At 39.2% G+C, this 23635-nt stretch overlaps 1 protein-coding gene across 1 annotated transcript in view; it reads left to right on the plus strand.

Annotated features, from left to right (window-relative positions):
- Positions 1 to 999: 999 nt before the first annotated feature.
- LOC104625759 (serine/threonine-protein phosphatase 4 regulatory subunit 1-like) overlaps positions 1000 to 23635 on the plus strand; it is a gene marked incomplete at both ends in the record, with an annotated part of 25349 nt that continues 2713 nt past the window's right edge. Inside the window, 9 exons of the mRNA XM_010293470.1 lie at positions 1000 to 1142; positions 2519 to 2665; positions 4253 to 4360; positions 5104 to 5169; positions 7440 to 7598; positions 8684 to 8814; positions 10354 to 10856; positions 18283 to 18455; positions 22326 to 22421. Of these exons, the coding sequence (XP_010291772.1) occupies positions 1000 to 1142; positions 2519 to 2665; positions 4253 to 4360; positions 5104 to 5169; positions 7440 to 7598; positions 8684 to 8814; positions 10354 to 10856; positions 18283 to 18455; positions 22326 to 22421 (1526 nt within the window). The remainder of the gene's footprint in view (positions 1143 to 2518; positions 2666 to 4252; positions 4361 to 5103; positions 5170 to 7439; positions 7599 to 8683; positions 8815 to 10353; positions 10857 to 18282; positions 18456 to 22325; positions 22422 to 23635) is intronic.

Below are 23635 nucleotides of genomic sequence, written 5' to 3' on the forward strand. Positions count from 1 at the left end.
ATCAAATTACTGTAACTTGAGAGTAGTTGATGAGTTTTTATTACGCGTTTCTGTAGATAACCAGTTCCGTAATAGTAACTAAGATGTCAGCAAATTCTGAAAGGACAAATACTTAGTACTTAGGTCTGAAATATATATATTTTTGTTGTTTTGTTTTGTTTTTTGTTTTTTCTTTTGCTGTGGACAAGTGGACTATCAGGCATGTGTAATGACCTACTTCTTAAATTGAAGGTGGTTTTTTTTTTTTAATAGTTGGAATCTAATCCACATTTGTATTTCCTGGTTCTCCAACTCACTCCCCAAATAGATGTGCATGTTCTGTGGGGATTAGGATTCATTCAAGCAGTGCACTGTTTTCTGAATTAAAAAGGTGAATTAAATATTTTTCTCTGTAGTCACCAACTTTGATGAAAAACACACCTGAAAGGTTTTAACAGAAGCAACTGGAAAGACGCAGAACGTTTTCCATCTGGCAAAAATATCAGTAGCCTTAAAAAGCAAAGAATGAAAAAGAGCATTGGTGGTTGTGGCTGGTTGTCCTGTTCAGAGGGATTTTTCCTGCATGAGAGGCTGTGGCCAGGAGCACCCCTCAGTTTGTTTCTTGTCCTAGTGGTACCAGTGTTGTGTTGACTTTCTGCTTAGCAGGTTTCTTGGAAGTAGGTGATGCTTGTAGGGAGTTCAGACAGATTCTGATACTCGGTGTTTGGTGACTTGCTCTCTTATACCTCTTGTGTGTTTGTTTTTGTTGTTTTTTTTTTTTTTTTTTTTTTTTTGTACCAAGAACGTGGGACCTGTCTTTTTAGTAGTTTAGCTGTACAGAGTGTAGTTGTACCTGGTTTTGCAAAAAGATGGTGCTTGTCAAAATGAAGCTTGGCATAAACATGCTCACATGAACACTTGAGAACATAGTTTGTACATACAGGACACTGAAAAGCTTATTCTGGCAGTATGCTTGTAAACATTTCTGTGCCTTGTTTGGTTTTATTTTGACCCTGACAGAGCCAACAGTGCGGGCAGAACTGATGGAACAGGTGCCTCATATTGCTATGTTCTGTCAAGAAAACAGACCTTCAATCCCATATGCTTTTTCCAAATACTTACTGCCTATTGTGGTACGCTACCTTGCAGACCAGAATAACCAGGTAAGTGTATTTTACAAATAGTTTATTAGCTAGCTGAATATACCTGGTGTGAGGTTTTTCAATTTAAATAATTTAGCATCATACAAGTCTGTAGTATTTCAGAGTAAAAAGGTTTTGAATGACATGAAATACATGGCACTCTGAATTTCAATTATTTTTCATCTAATGTGATCTGATTTGGAGCTTTTATCTGCTATTGTATTCTTATGTACAAAATTAAATGTCATTTTGATAAGCTTACACAATTTAAATTTTGGCAAAAAGGAAAAACAGTTACGAAAAACTGACTCCTTGGTATAATTCAATTTTATAAGATCATTACATACTTTCATAATCAGTTAGTTGTATATTGATCCAGTAAAGCTTTTGGATTGAACTTATATGGTTTGTTTTTCTGCATGTATGAGTTAGTTTGTCTAAAGCTCTCTCTAGGCTTCTCCAAGTCATTTCAGACTAGACTAATCCTAGGTGATTCATTATTTTAAGTATTTTATGCCTCTGAGTTTGTAACTTTTTTTTTGCCCTGTCCAGATTTTCCATAACACAAATAGGTGCCACAACATATTTTTCTTAATAGTTAGTTTGCTAATTCATGTATAATACAACCACCATACTTCTCCTTGATATTCTGTTGCTAGCAGATCAGCACTTCCGTTCATCGTCTTAACTTCTGTTGATGCTCTGTAGTTCATTTGACCGGTTTGTTCTGAAACAAAGATCTCGAAGGTGTTTTCAAAATTGCTGCATTGCAGTATATAGTCTCTTGTTTTATGTAATGTTTTCTCTTCTGATGAACTTTTTTGAGAGATGGGGATTAACCACATATGAAATCAGTTATTAATGGTTATCTTATTTTTGTACAGTCTCTTTTGTTACATGAGAATAAGCAAAATTGTCTCTCATAATTTAAAATAAATTTGAAATAAGCACAGTTATTCATTGTCAGCCCAACTTGTTAATCTCAGAAAGGAGTATTTGTTTAATAAAGAGGATTTGTTTAATAAAATTCACATTCCTTAGAACTTTGTTACTCCCAATTCTTTGTGCTGCTTTTCTTGCATGAGCTTTGCTGTGACTACTTTTTTTAACTTTGATGTCGTTTGTTTTGGGAAGTGCGTAGGTGGACATTTTTATTATAATAGCATTGCCTTAGTTTGTGATATGCAGCTGTTCTTGGGTTCAAACTTAGTTTGCTTCAAACATGAAGTGTTTGCAAAAGTGGTTTTGGAGCAATTGTCCTCTCACCGAGTGCAATTGGTATAGGTGTGTGGCAGTATATAGGTACAGCTTCCAAAATAAGGATGCATTTAAACAAAAAAACCCCCCAAACTGTCTTTGAATTCCTTTGTTCAATTTTTGTCTTTTTTTTATGATAGGTAAGAAAAACAAGCCAGGCAGCATTGTTAGTTCTATTGGAGCAAGAACTCATAGAGAGATATGATGTGGAGACCAAAGTATGCCCTGTTCTGATAGATCTGACAGCTCCAGACAGCAATGATGATGTGAAGACGGAAGCTGTGGCTGTAAGTAACAGCAATACCAAATAACACAGTATAAAGCTTGCTTGAATGGTTGATGTTGCAGTGATGGTAGTGTGTTTCCAAGAGGCATATCCATGTGGCATTAAAGAGAAAAAATTACATTGCTATCCATAACTAATCTGTAACTTTTTCCATGCTATGTTACACCCAAGTCAAGGTTAGACTTAAATTCAATAGCTTATATATGCTGAAAAGAAAAACCCATTTGGACAAGACAGTGCAGGGGATTAATTTTATTGACTCTAAAGCATCTGCTGTTGTTGGCTTTTTAGTTTTTTCAGGTTTGGTTTTTTTATGGAATTTTAATTGCATATGTGGAAAATTTCCATCAGTGGAGAATCTTTAATGCTTGAATTTTGTTGGTCTTTGCTGTATGTGTATTCATTTTGTTGATTTTTTTGTTTTGTTTTATTGGACGAAATAATAAACAACTGAGTTGATTAATTCATGGTTGATTGGTTAATTTTTTCTTTTTTTTTATTAGACACAACCTTAATAATTAAAAATTATTATGTGTTGAATTAAAATAGAAGCAAATTAATAAGTTCATTTAAAAAAGAGAAGTGGCAGAAGATGTATGTCCTTATGTTTCCTTTGAATTTCTGCAATTTATGTTGATGCTTTTTTCCAGGTGTGTTGTTTTTTTGATGGTGTAGCGTTTTTTGTGTGTTTTTGTTGAGAGAGACTTCATTGATATTTTACTTTCATAATGTGGCTGGACTTATAAACAATCAGCAGCCTGGGCATTACTCTATTTGGCACCAAATCTCTAGTACTTTTTTTGAAGAAGCTTACAAATGCATAAGGGAATAAAATTAAAGCAGAATTGTTCTACACATCTTCATTGTTTTGAAGATACTGAAACTTGAGAAAGGTTTCTGTAGCTCACCAGGCCTCAGAGGTTAAAAAAATAGTACTTTGTTATTACAGGAAAATGAATTCAAGTAGTTCTGCTGATGTGATTAGGAAAGTTAAACATAAAATTCTTTTAGATTACCTTCTTTTTTTAAAAGTTGTAGTAAAAATCAGAATGAAAGAGCAATTAGAGGGAAAAGCTCTCACTTTTGTATGATACGCTTTTTCAGTACTTTTATGTTAGGGATTTGCATATGCGCAATATGGAGTGTTGTAATTAAATTATGCAGAAGCTGTAGAAGTCACTTAAGCATATTAATTGTCAATTTCCTGTTAATTGTAAATATATCTATATTTGTTAATATTGGAATAGTGAAAGAATCTTTATTTATTTTTGTAAGTCTGTTTAAGATATGAGGGTAATTTCTGAGAGTTCAGTTATCTCCACTAGTTAGGAATTTGATTTAGACCAGTGCCTTGTACAGCTATGTGTTACATCATGATAGGGGGAGAGTAAAAAGAAAAAAAAAATTTTTTTTGCAGAAGTGGCCAAAACTTTTCAATTCAAGATATAGAAATTTTTTTTAATATTTTCACAATTTTCAATAAAATTATGTGCATCAGAATGAAAAGTAAATGTAAAAAGCTTCTGCTTAACTGACACGGAATTGTGTGTTTTGTAAGCATCCTGATAAGTGTCTGTCTTGCCATTAGATAATGTGCAAAATGGCCTCCATGGTGGGAAAGGACATCACGGAAAGACTTGTTCTTCCTAGGTTTTGTGAGATGTGCTGTGACTGCAGAATGTTTCATGTTCGTAAGGTATGAATTATCAGCATCTGGTTTGGATTATCTGTGAAAGCAGTGTCATCAACTTGGAACTTGCATTTGTCTAAATGACTTTTTCCCTGCTAGATCTAATTTGTGACATGTGTAAGTGAAAGGTATGGGGTTTCTTTGGAGCTTGCATTTCCACAGATGTTATATTTGACACCTGAGATTTTTTCCCAGAGTCCCTACCTTTATTATCAGAAACAAAGGAGGAATCTGCTTGTCCTTATGATGGTGTAGGTAGCCATGAAAATGTGAACCAATTGTAACTGATACGGCATCAGCCACCTTAGCTCATATCTCTGTGTGTAGATGGAATTAAAGACGCTCATTAAGATGAAATAAACCATTACTCCATCATGGTATTTAGATGCTGAGGCTGTGTTTTTGTTTCACTCTGCCATTGCATAGCTCGTTTTCCTTGATAACTGCTTGTATTCTTTCATTTGACAGCATTTTGAACACATTTTATCCTCCTTCCCTTTCACTGAAGTTCTAAGGTGGTTCTTTCATGATTAAAAAAGGCTGATTAAGCTTGAAATTAAGAAAACAATTGTATTTTATTTTATTTTTTTTAAACCATGGGAACTGATGGAATGGGGAAGTGACTGATACTGAGTTTGCACCAAAACTTGTTTTTATGGCTTTAACAGGTGCTTAAATTTTTCTTTTAATTTTGTTTCCTCTATTAAAACTGTAGTCTCAGTGGTTATTTCTTACATTTTTTCTGCAAGGTATGTGCAGCCAATTTTGGAGATATCTGCAGTGTGGTTGGGCAGCAAGCCACTGAAGAAATGCTGGTAAGCCATTTCTTAAAGGATTTTTCTTTTTAATACAAGTCAGTAGTGGAGCTGGACAACGTACAGCTAAAATGATTAGACAACTGCTACACTCCCTTAGTAAGAAGAGATTAAAAAAGCTGTGACTTCAGTTTTGCTGACCTGAGGTTATGATTGATGTTACAAAAGACAGTTACTGTGAATACAGAACTGCTACTTGCCAAGTCACACAGTCTAAGGGATACTCAATTTTAGAGCAGGGAGAAGGGTTTAAACCAAACTGAAGAAAATGCATCTCCTTAGACTGTGGAGGCAGAGAGTATGTTGCAAGTTCAAGAATACATTAGGCAAGAACTAGGCAGGAATTTCTAATGTCCATAAATGCAATGAGAGATTGCAGATACAGCGTGAGCATGGGGAGTGTAGACGTCTAGAAGGGGCAAGGCTTATGTGGTCTCTTTAAGTGGCATCACTTAATGCTACTGTTCATCTTTTAAAGTCAGTTTTCCTGACTCTAACAAAGCCTCACAACCCTCCTGGGAAGGAGAGAAAGAATGGCAGAAAAAATAAACAAAACTGGACACTAACAAATGAAATGGAGGGAAGAGATACAAATTCAATGTGGAAAAGCAGCGAACTGGATGGAGCAGTGAGCAGAAGGTCCTTAAGACCACTTAAGGACTTAATGAGTACCCACCCCATTTCCCTGGCAGGTCCAAGGAGCTGGTGGGTGTTGCTAGGCTTGGAGACATGACAGGACTAGGGAACAGAAATCAGCCTGACAGTCGCTGGGATCCTTCTTCTCCTCGTGGGGATGTGGACAGTGAACTTGTTAAGGGCCAGAGGAGGTTGATGAGTCAGTGCCATGAATTAGCGTGAGACTTCTGTGGAGAGAGTGTAAATGCAGGGATGACTTCAACAAGAGGCTCTGCAGCCTTTTGCAGATGTGGTATTGGGACAAGTACACCTATTGTGACGCTCAGGGCATTTCTTGTGTTCTTACAGCATTTGCTGCATTTTTCCCTATGTACTGTGTGATTCAAGCCATTTGATAATGAAGTATTGTTGCGTAGATTTGCATCTCACGTGTTTCTTAATTGGGGGTGTAAATTGATTTCTCTCACACAAATGCACTCTTAGTGATACATGTCATGAATTTGGGTTAAAACTTTGTAGAGAGTGCCATTGAACTATGCAATAAAAAAGTGGTGGTTATTTTATGTGAAAGCAGTAACATGTGGCTGGACGGTTGGGGATCTCTTTCCATAACAAAAAATTACATTTTCTGCTCTTTTTGGATTACTAAAAAAAAAAAAAGGGAGGGGGGGGAAAGCTGAATGGCTTTAGATAAAACTTCATTTTTTAACATAAACGCTTTTTTAACAAGAAGCAAAGTCCAGAAAACTTTACAGAAAGTAGGAACAGCTGAACTTCAATAATTGAGAACAGAGCTGTAGCATCAGTCACTGTATTACTTGCATCTTGCCACTCTGCCTCTTGCAAGCAAGGGCAGCCATGTGATGACCTGCATCTCTAACTGCCTCACTTGCACTCTGTCCACTGTTTCATCCTTGCCATTACTGTTTCTAAAAAACTCAAGCACTTGCGCAATCTCAAAACACTTCACTCATTAGTAAAACCACTGCTCTGTTCGAACCTGTTTTCTCTTGCATCAAAAGGCAGTGTTTCTCTCATTCTTCTATTCTTCTGTGCCCTTCAGGTTCTGTTTTGCAGGGTAGGTATTGGCAGAGATTGGTAAATCTAGCAATGAGAAGTTTAGGTAGAAAAGAAAGGTTTTCGTTCTTTCTGAAGATGCTCTTCCTTTGCATTTCAGTGAGAATCTTACAAAAATCTGAAGTGGTCTTTGATAGGTAAAATGTTAATGCACCAGTATTCTTTAAGTTTTTGTTCCTTTCAATGATATCTGCTTTAAAAGAATGGTTAGAGGTGAGGTTTGGTCTTATGATAGGTTTTCTGGGCTTGGGGATATTTTTGGAGTTGGGTTTTTGGGTTTGTTTTTTTTTTTTTATAAATAAGGTTATAAAGTTAGTACTTTCTTGCTATTCTTCAGACAGGTGAATTTTCATCTGTATCCATAAGTAACATGAGAGCAACTGATTAGAACGGTGGTGTTACTGAATTGGTGTTTTTTGTCTTGTAAATGTTAAACTAATGCATCTGAGTATGAGGGCAGAGAACCAGATGAAGGAAATGAATGTGAAGAAAGAACTTGCTTTGAAACAAGTACTGCCTGTTAAGACTTGCAAACTTACTTACTGTGTTCCGAACAGCTGCCGAGGTTTTTCCAGCTCTGCTCCGATAATGTGTGGGGAGTTAGGAAAGCCTGTGCTGAATGCTTCATGGCAGTTTCTTGCGCAACATCACAGGAAGTCCGGAGGACAAAATTGTCAACCCTTTTTATTAATTTGATTAGTGATCCTTCACGATGGGTAAGAATTGCTTTTTATTTCTTGAGTAGATGTCATATTTAAAGGATTTTACTGTGATACTCAATATAGAACTTCTCCCTGTAGGAGAGGATAACATAACTTGTTTCACATACCTCAAGGAAACTTCTTAGACTGCTTAGTTTGTCAGTGGGTGTAGAGAGTCCGTCACATTTTCACTGCAGCATGTAAGAAAACTGTGTCGGTGGGTTAGCTTTTCTTAGCTACAGAATTTCCTGTGACTTAGTGCTGCTGAAAATCATTAACAAAAATGGAAAAATGGATGTGATTGATTGGTATTTCTTCAGCTTCCCTACCGCCACCGCCTTTTTGCAGGGCGGGGGGCGGGGGGGCGTAGGGCAGTGGTGGTTGTTGTTTGGGGTTTGGGTGGGTTTTTTGTTTGGTTGGTTTTCGGTTTGGGGTTGGGTGGGGTTTTTTTGTTGTTGGCTGTGGGGTTTTTTTGTCTTGAAGATCTACTCTTCAAACCTTGTTAAGTTTGCTATTGAGCAGACTACTTGGGAGAGCCAAAAGTAGGTCTTTTGCACAGGAGCGTGAGCTTTTGGATCCTGGAAAGTTGTGCAAGTTGTAGCTCAGCAGAATTAATCAAATAATGAAAATTATGAGGTAATTGTTGAGAAGGGGAGAATAACTCAGGAGAACGGAGGAGCAAATGAACAACGTAGCCAAATAGGAAAGGGAGAGAAATGCAGAGCTTGTAATCAGTCAGACTTATGGTAGTGAAGTATCTCTTCACTGCACATAATTTTTTTTTTCCTTTCAAGTTGTTAAAATTCTCAACTGAGCTTTCAAATTTACCTGCTTCTACTATCTAAATAATTGTGCTTTCTTTGGTTGTGCAGAATAGGCCTGTCAACTTAGTTACCTGTGACTTAACTGTTTTTACCCTGCTTTTTCTTAACTTACACTTTATGTATACAGCTGTCTGACTCTTTCCAGACAAAAGCCTCTGCTGTTGCTTTCCTCAGTAGACTTATGACCCTTCCAATTCCTAGTAGCAGGTGTTTATGTTTTATAGGACAGCAAGATTTATATATATAATTTTGTTCCCCTTGGACCCATTCCACTAGGTCCGCCAAGCTGCTTTTCAGTCTCTGGGGCCTTTCATATCAACTTTTGCTAATCCATCGAGCAGTGGGCAGTATTTTAAAGAAGATGATGGTAAAAACCCAGACGGTTGTGGTTCTGCACAGGAAAACAGGTAAAGAATTTGCTAAATCTACATATTTTTTCCTCCTTGTTTTTCTTCTGTATGACCTGAAAGTTAAGGAAATGAACTTTCCTGTATAAATTATTTATCTTGGTAAATGGAAAGATCTGGAACTTCTCATCTTACTTAATAGACCACAAGAATTTTCAGTTGTTTACTAAAAATACATAACTATTCAGTAACTTAGAATACCTTATGATATATGTTCTGTGATGAAATGATTGACTTGATAGACAAGGGAGAGCAGTGGATATAGTCTACCCAGATTTAAGTAAGGCTTTTGACATGGTCTCCCATAAGATCCTCATGTGGAAGCTGATGAAGTATGGCCTGAACAAGCAGACAGTGAGGTGGATTGACAGCTGGCTGAATGGCCAGGCCCAGAGGGCGCTGATCAGCTACATGTAATTGGAGGCCAGTAACTGGTTGTGTACCTCAAGGGTCAATATTGGGTCCGGTCCTGTTTAACATCTTTGTTAATGATCTGGATTATGGAGCAGGGTGTACCCTCACCAAGCTGGTTGATGACACAAAACTGGGAGAAGTGGCTGATGTGCTAGAGGATCATACTGCCATCCAGAGGGGCATCAATATGCTGGAGAAATGGGCTGGTAGGAACCTCTTGAAGCTCAGCGAGGAAGAGGGCAAAGTCCTGCACGTGGGGAGGAACGACACCCCGGGCACCAGTACATGCCGGGGTCTGACTGGATGGAGAGTGGGTTTGCAAGAAAAGGCCCTAAGGGTCATGGTGAACACCAGGGTGACCATGAAATGTGCCCTTGCAGTAGAGGCCAATGGTATCGTGGGCTGCATTATGAGGAGTGACACCAGCAGGTTGAGGGAGGCGATCCTTCCCCTCTGCTTAGCACTGGTGGGGCCACAGCTGGAGTGCTGGGTCCAATTCTGGGATCCACGTTATAAGAGACATAGACGTACTGGAGAGAGTCCAGGAATGGCCACAAAGATGATGAAGGGAGTGGAGCATCTCACCTATGAGGAAAGGCTGGGAGAGCTGAAACTGCTTAGCCTGAAGAAGTGAAGGCTCAACGGGGATCTCCTCAATGTATGTAAATACCTGAAGAGAGGGTGTAATGAGGACGGAGCCAGGCTTTTTTCAGTGATGCCCAGTGACAGCACCAGAGGCGATGGGCACATCCTGAAACACAGGAGGTTCCCCCCCTGAACATCAGGAAACACTTTTTACTGTGAGGATGACTGAGCACTGGCACAGGTTGCCCAGGGAGGCTGTGGAGTCTCCGTCCTCCAAAATATTTAAAAGCCATCTGGACACAGTCCTGGGCAGCTGTCTCTGGGTGTCTGTGCTTGAGCAGGGGGGTTAGTGCAGATGACCTCCAGAGGTTCCTTCCAACCTCATCCATTCTGTGATTCTATGATTTATTTTGCTATGCTGTAAGTAAATCTAGTTTGATAAATAGTAAGCTGATAGCATGCGTGTGAATTTTCAAGAGCATCTGTTTGCAGCAAGTGTATTTTGGGTTTTAAATGTTCATTTGCTTTGGTACTCAACAGTGAACAAGTCAGGACTACAGAAGATGTCACAACAAAGGATGAGCACAACAGGACAGAGGATCTGTCTTCACATGTTGCAACAAAACTTGAAAATGCCATGGAAGATCAAAATACAGTGTCAAATAACACCCAGAGGGAAAGTGACTTCCAGACTGAGTCATCCTTCCGTTGCACTTTGTCTTCAGAATCTTGTGGGGAAATGGCTGACGAGAATGAGCGAAGTTCTCATTGCTGTACAGCAGGTCTGCGGGAGGCTGTGCTGAATTCACAGGAGACCTCTCTTTCAGAGCAGGAATTGTACAACTCTTTCCATTTCTGGAGGACTCCACTTCCTGAAATAGATATTGACTTTGAGCTTCAGCAGACTTCTGAGATCATACTCGATAGAGAAATTCAGGAACTCACTATGCCAGTGTCTCCAAACATTCCTATGGCAACAAGGAAAGAATTGGAAGAAATGATAGAAAATTTGGAACCCCATATAGATGATCCAGATGTTAAAGGTATAGTAAAGATACTAAAGCATTTTTAGTGTTTGGAGATCTGCATATGTTGCTGTAGCAGTTCAGGCTTTAGCCTTTCTGTTGTTTTAAAAGTCAGAAGTACTACTTTCTCATGGTCCTCAGAGTGTATCTATTTTGATTTCATTGTGAAAATTGATGATGAACTAAAAGGGAACTTGCATTTGTGTAAAGATGTTTAAAGGTAGTATGATCCTTTCCATAAACTGAATACACAGGTAGCTGTATAAACTTCCGACTGCCTGTTTTGACAGTATAATCAAATAGATGGCATAAACTGTTGATCAGGAAATGAATTTGTAATTAGCGTACATGCAAAATAAGAGGCAGATTAAGATTATTTTTTTTTAATATCGGAGTGTGATAAATGGCCATTTTATGCATTATGCATTTTATTTTTAATGAATTGGTCTTTCTCATTTTTCTGCAAGGTCTTTATTATTACAGTCTCACGTTGTCAACTTAAGTGCGCCAGGTTTGTTGGGTCAAACTGAGAGCTGATCCAAACTGAATTCTTGAAATGAATGCACATTCTCCATTTTAAAAGCTCTTGAAGGGTGGAGAAGGGTTTCATAAGTATGACCAGCTGGTGGAGCAGCACCTCAGAGATACCTCCTGGGCTGAAATGACTATTTCACACATACCTACTGGAGATACGTTTCTCTTGGTATTTATATGCTGAATAAATTGTAAGGCACATCAACCTTGAGCATCACAGTCAGAAAGTCCAGAGGTCCCACTAAGGAAGACGCCATGTTATTTTGGAGTGGAAGAATCCTAGGGGAAAGCATGCTTCTATACCAGGAAAAGTAGGAAGGAAAAAGAGGGGCAAGCTGGGAGTGGGAAAAACATTCAGAATAAACTGGTGGTACTTTTTGTTCTTAGTAGGTTCATATGGTAATTTTTCTTAAATCCATTTTGGGCTGCTTCTATTTAATCTGTTGTGAAGTCAACAGATGAAACTTTGTTGCTTTAAGAGTGCTTTGGGCACTCTAAGGAAAGAGATAAAAAAAAAAAAGAAAAAAATTCAGTATTGCTGAAGTTTTGACTGTCTTCACATAACCCATTTCTGAAGCCCACTGTTAAAACTTGCTGTTTAGGTTTGTTTTATAAAACTTTGTTCTGTCCAGTTACAGAACATATCTTAAACGTTTTTAATGAAGATTTATGTAGGTATGTATTTGTACATCCAGAATTGTCCTGTGTTACAGGTTTGTTTCTGTCATGTGTTTGCTCACGTCTTGTTTCAAAGCAGGGTTAGGTTTTTTTGGTAGCTCTCTTGACTGGATGTCAAAAGTTTTTTTCTGTGCAGTTGTTTACTAGCACGTGTGCATTTCAGTAGAAGAAAACTGTTACTAGGTTGTCAGTACCAGGGGTTTCCAGTGCCCACAAGTTAGGAAAGATTTGAATTGAGAGTTACTAGTGCCATTTATTCTAATTTGGGGTGGGTGGTCGTAATCACTCAGTCACCTTTGTATTCCGTTCTGACTTGGTCAAGACTGTGTAGTGAAGCCCCATGAAACACACCTAAAGCTTGTACTTTTTTTTTTTTTTGTACTCTTGCCTGTACTGTCATTATTTGGTCTAAATACTTCAGAAACTGGCATGTAACAACATGCCTGTTTTGATTTTGTAATGTTGCTATTATAATTTTGCATAAAGTGCATTGAGGCATAAGAAAACTGAGACCAGAACTGACAGAATGATACTCATTTTCCTTGCTTGTCTCAAACACTGAAGCGCACACAGAATTGGTAGGTATCCAGACTTCAGTCTCTGAGTAGCTGACTTAATGCCTATGTTTTGGACCTTATACTCCATAAATTGTGACAACAGGGAGGTAGACTCCCTTTGGGGTTGATCCAGAAGATCAGAGCCCTGACTACCTCTTTGCTCATGACAATACCAGGATTAATGCTTCCATCTTTACCATCTAAAACTGTTGTTGCAAACTGACGGTATAACTATTCAGTCCAAAGATGGTCTTAATTTGTTATTTTCATAGAAATTTTATGAAACTTCTTAATTTCACAGATGATCTTGTCTCCAGTATATGTGGCTTACAAGTGTTTGGCAAACAGCCCTGGTCCCAAGCAGTGCTTAGGGTCTTTCCCTGCATGCCATGCCCCCCCCCCAAGACTAGCTGTTATGTTTTTATGAGTCATGTACTGTGAGTGGGATGGTTCTTGACAGCAAAGACTGAGCAAGCTAGAAATTTTTTTTCATTCTATTTTTTTTTTCTTTTTGAATCTCTGTGGCCTTTTTCTTGCACTTATTTTCTTCATTGGTTTGCTGTCACTCAAGTCCTGGATTCCTGCTTCCATGCTGTGCTTCTGTCTCTGCATTTATCGCTTCATTCCTAGCAAAGATGCTGCGTTCTCTGTGGTGGCTAAGCGGAGGCCTGCCATATGAGAGAGCTCCCATAGGTACACATCTTCTGGTTTCTATAGCACATGGGGCAAGCGTCCTAGGGACATTACAAGATGAAGTGGGAGTGAGTTAGCAGAAGTGTAGTTTGGGAATGAGACTGTAGTGTATGTTGTTCAGACAACCTTAACTCTGGCTGTACCTAGCCTCTCAGTGCTTGACTGTGCAATTTCAGCACCCTTCTCTTAACATGTTTTGCTTTGGAGAGTATTTTCTAAACTTAACAGGTATTCATTTTCTTGTTTTTTTTTATGTGGAACCATATTGGCCATGGTCCTTGGCACAGAGTTCATTGAAGTTTCTTAAGAACACACTGATTTTTTTATTATTTGACTCTGCAGAATTACTGGTGATGGTAATAAGGTGATGTCCTTCATGATTGATGATTTCTGTTTTGCTAGTTGGTGTCAGAGCCAGTCCCTGACAGCTGAGGGAGGTGTGGAGATTTGGTACCGGAATGCAACCAGCAATGATTCTTTCTGAGTCAGAGTACAGTTTTTTTTGGTTGGATTTTTTTGTTTGTTTGTTTCACACCCCCACCCCCCATACATTTCGCTGTATATGCATCCGTAGCAACTACTATACCTTTGTACCCCATCCCCTCCCTCTTTATGTATTTCCCCTCCTATTTCCTTTTTTGTTTTCATTTCTCTTCCCTTCTGGATTCTGCATTCCTCTGCTTTGCATGTCTCCCCTCACCCTTCTATGTTGTGTGAGGTGCTTCTTCCCTCACCTGCTGGCATCGCTATAGCAGAAGTATTGAGAACAGAATAACTCAGTTTTTATCTAAGGGGTACCTCAGTATACCATGACAAGGGGGAGGATGAGTTGAAAGGAAAGGCATTGCCAGCTTGTGCAGCCCGGAGTACAGTATGTTCAGTGCATACCCCACTCTTCCAGATGTCTTGGCTGCCAAGCACTACTGGGTTGCTGCTTACATAAACAGAACAAACTGTTTGTGGTTGTGTGGGCTTTCTTGGTGTTTTTGTTTGGGCGGTTTTTGGGTTTGTAACCTGACTGTGTTTTCTATGTTTCTGTAGTGCACCTCCCTATCATCATAGCAGTTTCCATTTCAAGCTTCAAATCTTTGCTCCAAGGCATGGAGACCGCGTTCTCTAGCAAGTACAGTTTAACAGTGGCCAGCAGCTGCCTTAGAAAGTGGGGGTTTTTTTTCCCCCCATAATCTCATTTTCAGAAAAAGGTGAACTGCTTTAACTGAATTTCACTCTCAAAAATCTTCACCTTGAGACTTTCTTTCCAGAACTAGCTTGTTGTCAAAGTGATAAATCTGAAAATGACGGGTAGTTGAGCAGTTAGCAACCAAGATGAAGACAGCCTGTCTTCTCACAGACAAACTCTACTGGCTAGCAGAGCTACGCAAGCTATGCAAAGTTAATCAGTGGTATGTAATCCCTGTTAATAGGACCTTTCCAATCCACTGGTCAGACATCCTGATGGTCTCAAACTGGGAGATGGAAACCTGCACATTCCTCTGAAGTATGCCAGCTCTTTTAACGTTACCACAGGGTCTTTATTTGGGTCACCTTTTTCCAGCTCCCTGAGGCTGTTGCCATCTTCACTTACTTCAGAGGTTGCTTTTCTTTCCCCAGACATTTTTATTTCTTTATTTTATTTTCCAGGGACACTTTCTTCATCTTTATTTATATCCTTATATTCTGTATAGAATATGCTAAATCATGTAATGTCAGCTTCTCTTAATATTATTTGGGGGACGAGAGAAAGCCTGACTTAGAGGTTACTGGGGCTAACTGTAGCTTATGCCAATTACAGGCTGCTTTGCCAAATGGCAACCTAACAGGGATAAACCAGCCCAAATGTGGGGTCAGTTGATCTCATTCCCTTATAAAAAATACGTTTATAAATTAGGATACTAGTGCTGCCTGCAATAAAATTCTAAAATATATTGTTAATGGAACAGTAGGCGAGGAGGAAGTAGAGAAGAAACTCCTCTGATCTTTATGTTTTAATTATTTGCATCTCTGTACCCATTAGCGGAGCCCATAGCATCTCTGTACGCATTAATGGAGCCCGTAGCTTTTGCCTCTGAGTAAGAAGTGAGGGTAGGGAAGGCAGATCCTTCAGAAAAAAGAAGAGAAATACCAGTGTCTTCTAGTGAAACATCAGGAGAAACAGCAAACCACAATAAAGCATATTGAGAGGACAGAAACTCCTGAGGACCTGGAAATTTAACAAGGCTGGGTAAAATGTGGTTTTGAATTTAAAGATTGTGCGAGTTATTTTAGCATGCAGGTACAGTAGCCAAGGGTAAATAATTCCTTCCTGAAAACTACTTCTCACCTGAAGCAAAAGTCAAAGGAAGAAAGAGTTAATTAGCAGATGGTTTAAGATCCAGTGAACATTGACTTTATCTTACCAATGCAATGCAGGAGTTCTGTGTTATGCACAAAACTGACCTTTACACTTCAATTTTTACTGAAGGTAGTTGTGAAAGCTAGTTAGCCAGCAGATTCCCTTCCAGTCTTCCTCCCAAAACCTTGCTTCCCAAGAGCTCAGGCATTTCTCTGTGTGATGTGTGAGAGGGGAGCCTTATCCTTTGCTTGTACTTTTATGGTTTTCTGGAAAACGTTGCCTGTCTTAATGGCTGTAGGAAAGATCTTTGTGGGTGATGGGGAGGAGCAGCAGCCACGTCATTCAGGAGGGTGTCAGCACATATCTGGGTGGGATTACAAGGGGATGTGCCCTGGCACTTGAGCCCGGAGTGGTGAAGACAGCTCATTAGGATGCTGTCTCAAGTTTCAGTAGCTTTAAGGCAGCCACCTAGAACTGTGCATACGTACACACATACACGCACATGCACTCTCTTTCTCTTCCTCTTATGCTAAGCGCTTCATCATTCTGGAGCCTTCCATAGTGACTGTGCCTGGCTATATTTGGCTAGGACCTTAAGATATTTACGGACTTCAGGTCATTCACCTTTCAGTGAATGACAGCACTGGAGTCACCCTTGGTGACAGGACCTATGGAGAAGCACTCAAAGAAGAAAGAAGGCAGTTGCAACAGGAGTTTGGCCTTTCCTGGCCTTCATCCCCATATCTTGGGACTGTAGAATTGACAAGCTGAGGAGGTGTGCATTTGTGCACATATCTCCTCTATGGCAGGCAGAGGAAATCAGGATATGTGTGTGGTCTCCATCTGATTAGGCCCCTAAGCAAGGGTGGTCCAGGCATGCAGGCTGACAGTGGGTCATGGATGGAGAATGTGTCTTGGAAAAATCCGGATTACTTCTGTAGATACCTTCACTCATATTACTAGAAGTAATTTTTGGAGCTCTGTGTGGATTTTTCAGTAACTACATATTCAGTGTTGAAGCAGTATGTGTTTAGCTTTCTTGACTTTTAAGTGAAAATGAGAGGAGTGTACATTTTTCATGAAGTCGTCCTTCATGAAAGAAGTCTTCATGAAAAATGTGTCCTTGGCATCCATCAGAATATAATTCTTTCTAATTTTCTTGTTTGATTTCTCTAGATGAGAATAAACTGGAAATTAGACAAGCATTTCTTGCCCTAGCAGGTGTTCTGAAATGACCACCTGTTTTGCATGGTTTTGGGGTGATTTATTTAACTTTTAAGTTTTGGAGGAATTTACTAACCTTGATCTTTGTTTATTCTCATGGGCCTTACAGTACAGACGTCTATAGTCACTGAACTAACACTTGAAGAGTGAAGTCATAGCAAGCTTTTGTTAATCTTACAAATTGTAAAATTCCTAGCTTTTATGTATTTATATATAAATTGTATATTTTAGATATATATTGAAACTATTTTCTAACATAATGTGTTTTATAGTGGAAATACTAGTATGATGTTTGCTTCTAAGTTCCTCACTTGCTCTATTTTTTTTCCTGTTGAGGTGAATTACAGTAATACAGAAGAATATCTTTTGGTTATTCTGTCAGACATTTGATACAGTTATGGAGCTAGCATTGTATATTGTAAAGAATTATCTTTACTGCTGCTCATCAGACTCCACCTAGAAATCAGTGAACCTGTAGTGTTTTCAATTTTTGCTAGCTAATATCGTACTGAGTTATAATTTTGCTTCTTGTGACATATGTATTGCATATCTGTTTCTTCTATCTACAAATGAGTCCAACTTTCTTTGTTTAATTCTTGTTAATAAATCTATCAAAAAAGCTAGAGGGAGAAATTCAGATTCTGTAACTTAGTATTGTAACATGGTTGCCATAAGCATATGGTTTGTTGTTTAATTTCACAATGAGCATTTAAGAAACCTTGGAAAAGCCAGAGTATGAGGGATGGAGCTTTTGGATGTCTGGGTAAACTGAATGGGACAGGAGGTTGTTCTCCTTACCTTCTTGGAAAGAAGTGGAGAACAAGAGAGGCAGGGTTAGATCAGTCTGCACTGAATTCTGTGTCGCTTGCAGCTAAGATTGTCTCTGATAGCTGATCTGCTTAGGTCAGGCTATATCCAAGGCATGTTGCTCAACAAAGCTTTTTTTAATTAGCAGTAAGCAGAGGGGTGGAAAGCAGAACAGTCTCAGAACTCCTGGATGTTTTTCAAAAGAGTGGATGGCAGAGTGTGAAGTGCTAATGCTTGCTTTTGATGAATAAGAGGACATCAAACAGTGCAACCTTCATGATTTGTTTGGAGGATGCAAGGAGGCAAAAATAACCTGTCCAGAAAAAGAGTTACTTCTGATATAGATCTTGCTTTAGAGTTGCTATAAAAACATAAGAATTTAATGACCGTATGTAGAGAGACACAGCCTCTCAGAACTGAAATCCTTTCTGTATGAATAAACGGCTTCTCAGCCTTTATTTGAATTACTTTTTCCCTTCTCTCTCTTATTGCCACCTCCAACAAAAGACCCAATCAGTAAGTTATTAGTAATTAGTCACTGTCTAAAGGTTAATTTGTGGACTTGCTAAGAGTTTATTGCAGTTCAGTCTCTCATATATTTCTCCTTCATATGCTGCAGCACAAGTGGAGGTGTTGTCTGCTGCACTCAGAGCATCCAGTTTGGATCCTCAAGAAGAGACAATGGCCAGCGCCGGCAAAGAATTGGACTCACACACTGAGCTAACCATCAATGACCAACAAAATTTTAAACCTATACTGGGTGATATTGTGCCTTTAATTGGTGACACTGAGGTAAGCAGCAAGTTTTGTACCTCATTTTGCCGTACTTAAAACAGAACCCTACTGATAAGTGAATTCCGTTCTCCAGTGCCCTCCCCTCCTTGCTGCTTCCACCCCATACCCCCTAGGGATACTTTGTTCCTGGTGCTCCCTGTTGAAGTGTTTTATAGTAGTTTACTGGCCTGCATAAGAGGAGTTCAGGACCTGCAATCTAGGATGTTGGGAGGACTGGTGAAAGAGAAAGTAGATTCTAGCAATCAGTAATATTTTAAAGTTTTTTGCACTTACTTCTTCAGCTCCCCACCACTGCCCCCTGCCCGATTGGAGTCTGTGGTATTTGATACCATTTTCTGTTCTGTGCTGTGTATTAGGCCAAACCCACAATGTTCACGGCATATAGTGCCACAAGTTTTGGTGGTATTAAAAGGTATGTAGAAGGCAATGGTTCCAAAATCTGCTCTGTAAAATTACAGCAAGTGATTTGTTGAATCATACTGCCTAAATGGTATTTTCAGATAAAATTCTGATAAATGTCTTTGAAAAGTCTAGGAGTTGTCATCTGCTCTGATTAAAGAAGATTGAAAATGTCTGCACTGGACTGATGTCATTTAATTAACTTTTCATCTAAGCTATCGGACTACTGTGTAGCCCAAAACCATTTGGGGAGTGGAGTAGAGGAATGTGACATTTACTTGGATACTGCTGATTATCACAATCATAATTTAACACTACCAGTGTGGTTTGCTTGTTTGTTTTAAAAAAACAACCTGCCCCCAATTCCTTGTGTCAGGCTTGATATATTTCTTTATCATAGGATCTGTTGTAGTCACTTCTTTCTAATGCTAACCTGTAAAATGACAGTGTAAATGTATCCTCTGTCCTTCTAATTTTTGGAGGTGATGAGCATGGTGTTCGTTCAGAGGGACCTGTCCTGCATTTTATTTCTTTACAGATTATGATGCTGACAAGAAGCTTAAGAACCTGTCACATTGTTGTTATATGTTGTTTTTGCATGTTTCAGTTTTACTCTTTAAAAGGATGCTCTTAACCTGTCAGTTCCTTGTTTGTTAATAGCACTGAACTAAGTCCTTATTTTAAAAGTAGAAGAATATTATAGAGGTGACCTACAATTTGGGAACCAAGCTGTGGTCTGCTGATAAAGTGAACTGTTGCCCTTAGCAGTGAAGAGAACTCTGATTTTCACAGGAGGTTCTGTGGTGGGGTTTTTTGTTTGTTTATGGGTGTGTTTGGGGTTTTGTTTTCTTTTTGGGTTTTTTTTAAGTCTCAGCGTAGCAAACTGTCAATAGGATACTGGACACTTCAGGAAAAACAGCTACAGCATTTTATATTTGAAAGCAGCCTTCACAGTTCTGCACATGTCACAAAGCAAAATCACACTTTGCTTGTCCTTCTGCAGCTGTATAGGCTCCTGAAGGAGTTAATGCTACATGTTAAAGAGAGATTCTCTATTCATATGAAAACAGGTGTTGTAATGAGGTGAACAGGTAAAGTTTTGGGACATAGATGAAGCTTGTTTGTTGATGATGAGGGTAGCTGTTTTATTTTTCCTCAAGAGCCACCATTTTGATTTTCTTTAAGTTGCATGGTCTCTGTAAGGTTCGATAAATGAATGTAAGCATCAAGAAATCCCCCAAGTCATACTCCCAGTGGATGGATGTGGGAGTCCTCTTTTTTTGGTTGGAGGTAGAGGGAGAAGGGAAGAAAAAGAATGAGAAAGGAAACTGGACTAAAATCAGCCCATCCCCATCTGGCACAAGTACCTCTCTCTAAGAAGAGGGTGGATGCCAGGAGGAGACTGGACACCTGAGACTGGCCTCTTCTCTCTGTGTTTGGGCCAACTGCCCTGCCAGGAAATGCCAGCACCACTTGTCCTGGTGCTGTGGGCTTTGTGTGCAACGTGTGTCACAGAGCAGTGGTCTACGGAGCACAGCCACGGAGCTCTTGTTACACTGCAGCTAAGGGAAACCTCACATAAGAGATTTGTAAGGCCGTGACAAAGATTCTGCATTGTGGAGGTGGTGGTTCACCAGTTTGGTATGCAAAAAACTTTCAGGCTAAACCCTGCTGAATATTTATGTCCCGGCTCTCTGCAATGCTCAGTTCAATGTTACATGGAAAAAGTACAGATGGAACTTCATCTGCAGGAGTAGAGATACTGCATTGACTTAAATACCGACTGATTCTGTGGTTCTTTTGTATTGAAGCTCTTCCTTTCTGGAATACATATTTGACTTTAAAAGCGGCCGGGTAGAAACATTCCCATCTGTGACACCCTTCAGTATATTTAGTTGTTCAACTTAGTTCAATCAATAAAGTATTATTTTTATCTTTTTTTTTAAACTTTGCCTTTTAGAGCTGGGATAGCAGAGGTTGTGAGATGGAGTCTTTTCATTTGTATTGGTCCCAATGCACCTGGGCAACTCATAGAAAGCACTGTGGCTAGCTTGTGCTGGCTGCCTCAATTTCTTGATTTGAAAGGAGTCAAAGCTGGTGACTTTCTGGCAATGCTGAAAATGATCTCTTTTTCTGGAAAAAAAAAAAAAAAAAGGCTGAAAAGGAGTGAAAAGCTGGAATCCTGCAGAGATGGTTTTCAGAGGCTCTGGAGGTTTTATAGTTGTATGCTGCTGAACACATTTAGTTACGGAGTCACTTGCAGATCTGTTCTTTCCTTGTCTCTGACACCACCTTGGTGCTGCTTGATAAGCCTGACAGGTGACTTGGGCTGCTGTGCCAGTGATTTACAATTGCCTCACAGCTCTGCCTGTTCTTTATCACCTGTAATTATACTTCAGTGACTAAAATTACAACCCAGTGCTTAGATGAAAGCAGATCATGGAAGAGGAAAAAAACAACTCTGCAGTCAAACCAAGGAAGACAGATGGTATCCTGGAGGCTTTTTTGAAGAAGTTTATAGTTTGCTTGAGAATTCTCATTGTCAAACTGGTCTGAACAGCTGGTAGAGTAGACATGTTCTTGGTGCTTGTGTTGACCCTGAGAGCTCACCCTGCAGCATCTGTGAATAGATAACGTTGGCTTGTATCTGGCAAAATGCCTTTGTCCTGTTCTACCAGACAGCAGCCAGATCTACATTTCAAATATTCATCACATACTTCTTGAAATTCATGGTTGATTATGCAAAGTCCATTGTATCTGGGGAACTCCACTGGTATTGAAAGTGACAGTGCATCCCCTGAGCAGCACAAGTAATCATAGCTTATCAAACCTCTGCTGCTTGGTAGAGTCTGAAATAGTCTCAGTCCTTATCTTCAAGGCCCAGGTATGTCGCCAGGATGCTTGAATGATTGCTAGAAATTATTTTAATAGAACCGCTGAGAGGGGTGATGACTAGTGTCAGCAGCTATGATCCACTAGGACTCTGTTTTATAAGGTGCTCATCTGTAGAGAAGATGATAGAATAATCACCTGTAGGAAAGGAGCAACAGCATAAGTCTCATCAGTTTCTGCTGTTCAGTGTGAGGGTGGCTTTGTTTTGGCATTTTTCTAACACAAATCCAAAGCAACAAATCCCGCAAAATCTGCTACAGATATTTTCTCGTTTTCCCTTCAGGGGGGAAGCAATGTGACACATGTTAGTTACAGTTTTCTTAACGCAAAGGTACTCCTCCCATGTGATTTTCATTGCTTAAGAACCAAAATGGAGCGGAATAAGAGGAGCCTGTGTTTGAAACTAAAAGCAGAAAGATTCATCTTACAGACCTTTTGATGTTAGATTGTAGCAAAATTGTATTTGATATTAAAACATGTATTCCTTTAATCTAAGAAAAAGACCCTTGATGTTGACCTTTGTTTTGTGTTTAATCCTTGAGTGTATTTTGTGTGACCTTTTTTCTTTTTTCATAGAATATGGACTCTACACTTCACTATATTCATAATGATTCAGATTTGAGCACCAACAGTAGTTTCAGCCCTGAAGAAGAAAGAAAATCTAAAGTGCAGGTAAATGACAGTGACTTCTGTTTTTCCTACATGAATCAAGTAAGTGGAAATTCTTATGTATATTGGGATTTCTTTTATGCATTTCATTCAGTCATTCTGATATAATGTAGTTTCTATTAAATACAGCAAGCCTCTTAAATAGGTGGTTTTAAAATATTCTGCATTTCCAGAGATAATGGCTTAATTCAGCAGTTGCTTCTGTTTTAGTTATGTAGAGGACATGACAGTATTTTTTGACATGAGGTAAGATTGTCATAGACTTCCAGGCTCTGGTTTTGTTTGATTTCATTTTTTATGGAAACTATCCTGTGGTAGAAGTTAGGTTATTGAGGAAACAGGATTTTTTTGTTAAATGTTTTGAGTGGAACCACCTCCACCCCAGGCAGCTTTTTTGCAGAAAAGTTGGGAAAGTGTTCATTAAGCTTGAACTGTCTCTTTGTTATTTTTTCTCCAAAGGTATTGAATGTTTGTTGTTACACAGTTCATTATTAAGTGTGCCACCCTGCACCAATGTGATTCCTTGAGTGGGAACCTTTGTCCTTCTTGTTACTTATGTGAGCTGAGCTATTCGACAGCTGTGTTAGGGAAATGCTCTTGTGCACCCCATCGGGTAGAGTCACTGCCTGAGATAAACTGACAACAACTGAAGTAAAGGCAGTGTTGAAGTCAGCGCAAAGAGGCTTTCACAAAATTTTAGTTCAGATGCTTTAATTTCTCAGTGGGGAGAAGGATTGGTCTTCACCAGAGATCTTTTTGTCTCTGGAGAAGCCTTTTCCTTCCTGCTGTTTATTTAGGGAGTTTGGAAGCAATATTGAACACATTATACTGTGCTCCCTCCCCTTCTCTCCCTCCCCAAGGAATTTAAATGTAGTTTTCTTTTTCCCACCTCCCCAAGATTTTGAGAGGAATAGGAAGATTATTTTTGAGCAAGCCTTGTCATTTTCTGTTCTGCCTGTTTTTACGGATGAGTTAAAATGGCCAGTTGGTGCAGCCTGGATGTTTGTAGAAAGGTAGAATGTAGTCCCTTAATTTCCTGATCTGCCTAAGTAGATGGCGATCCAACTGCTCATCTGTTAATGTTGGTCTGTGTATTTTCAAATAGCCCCCAGTCATGTCATCATTTCTTTGGAACTTTTTGGTGGAACTTAAGAAATACAAAACCTTTGCATTGTTATTAAGAGACTGTAATTAAATAATACTGGGGGGGGGGGGGG

Source organism: Phaethon lepturus, unplaced genomic scaffold, assembly GCF_000687285.1.
Source record: "Phaethon lepturus isolate BGI_N335 unplaced genomic scaffold, ASM68728v1 scaffold12288, whole genome shotgun sequence".
NCBI classification, from domain to species: domain Eukaryota; kingdom Metazoa; phylum Chordata; class Aves; order Phaethontiformes; family Phaethontidae; genus Phaethon; species Phaethon lepturus.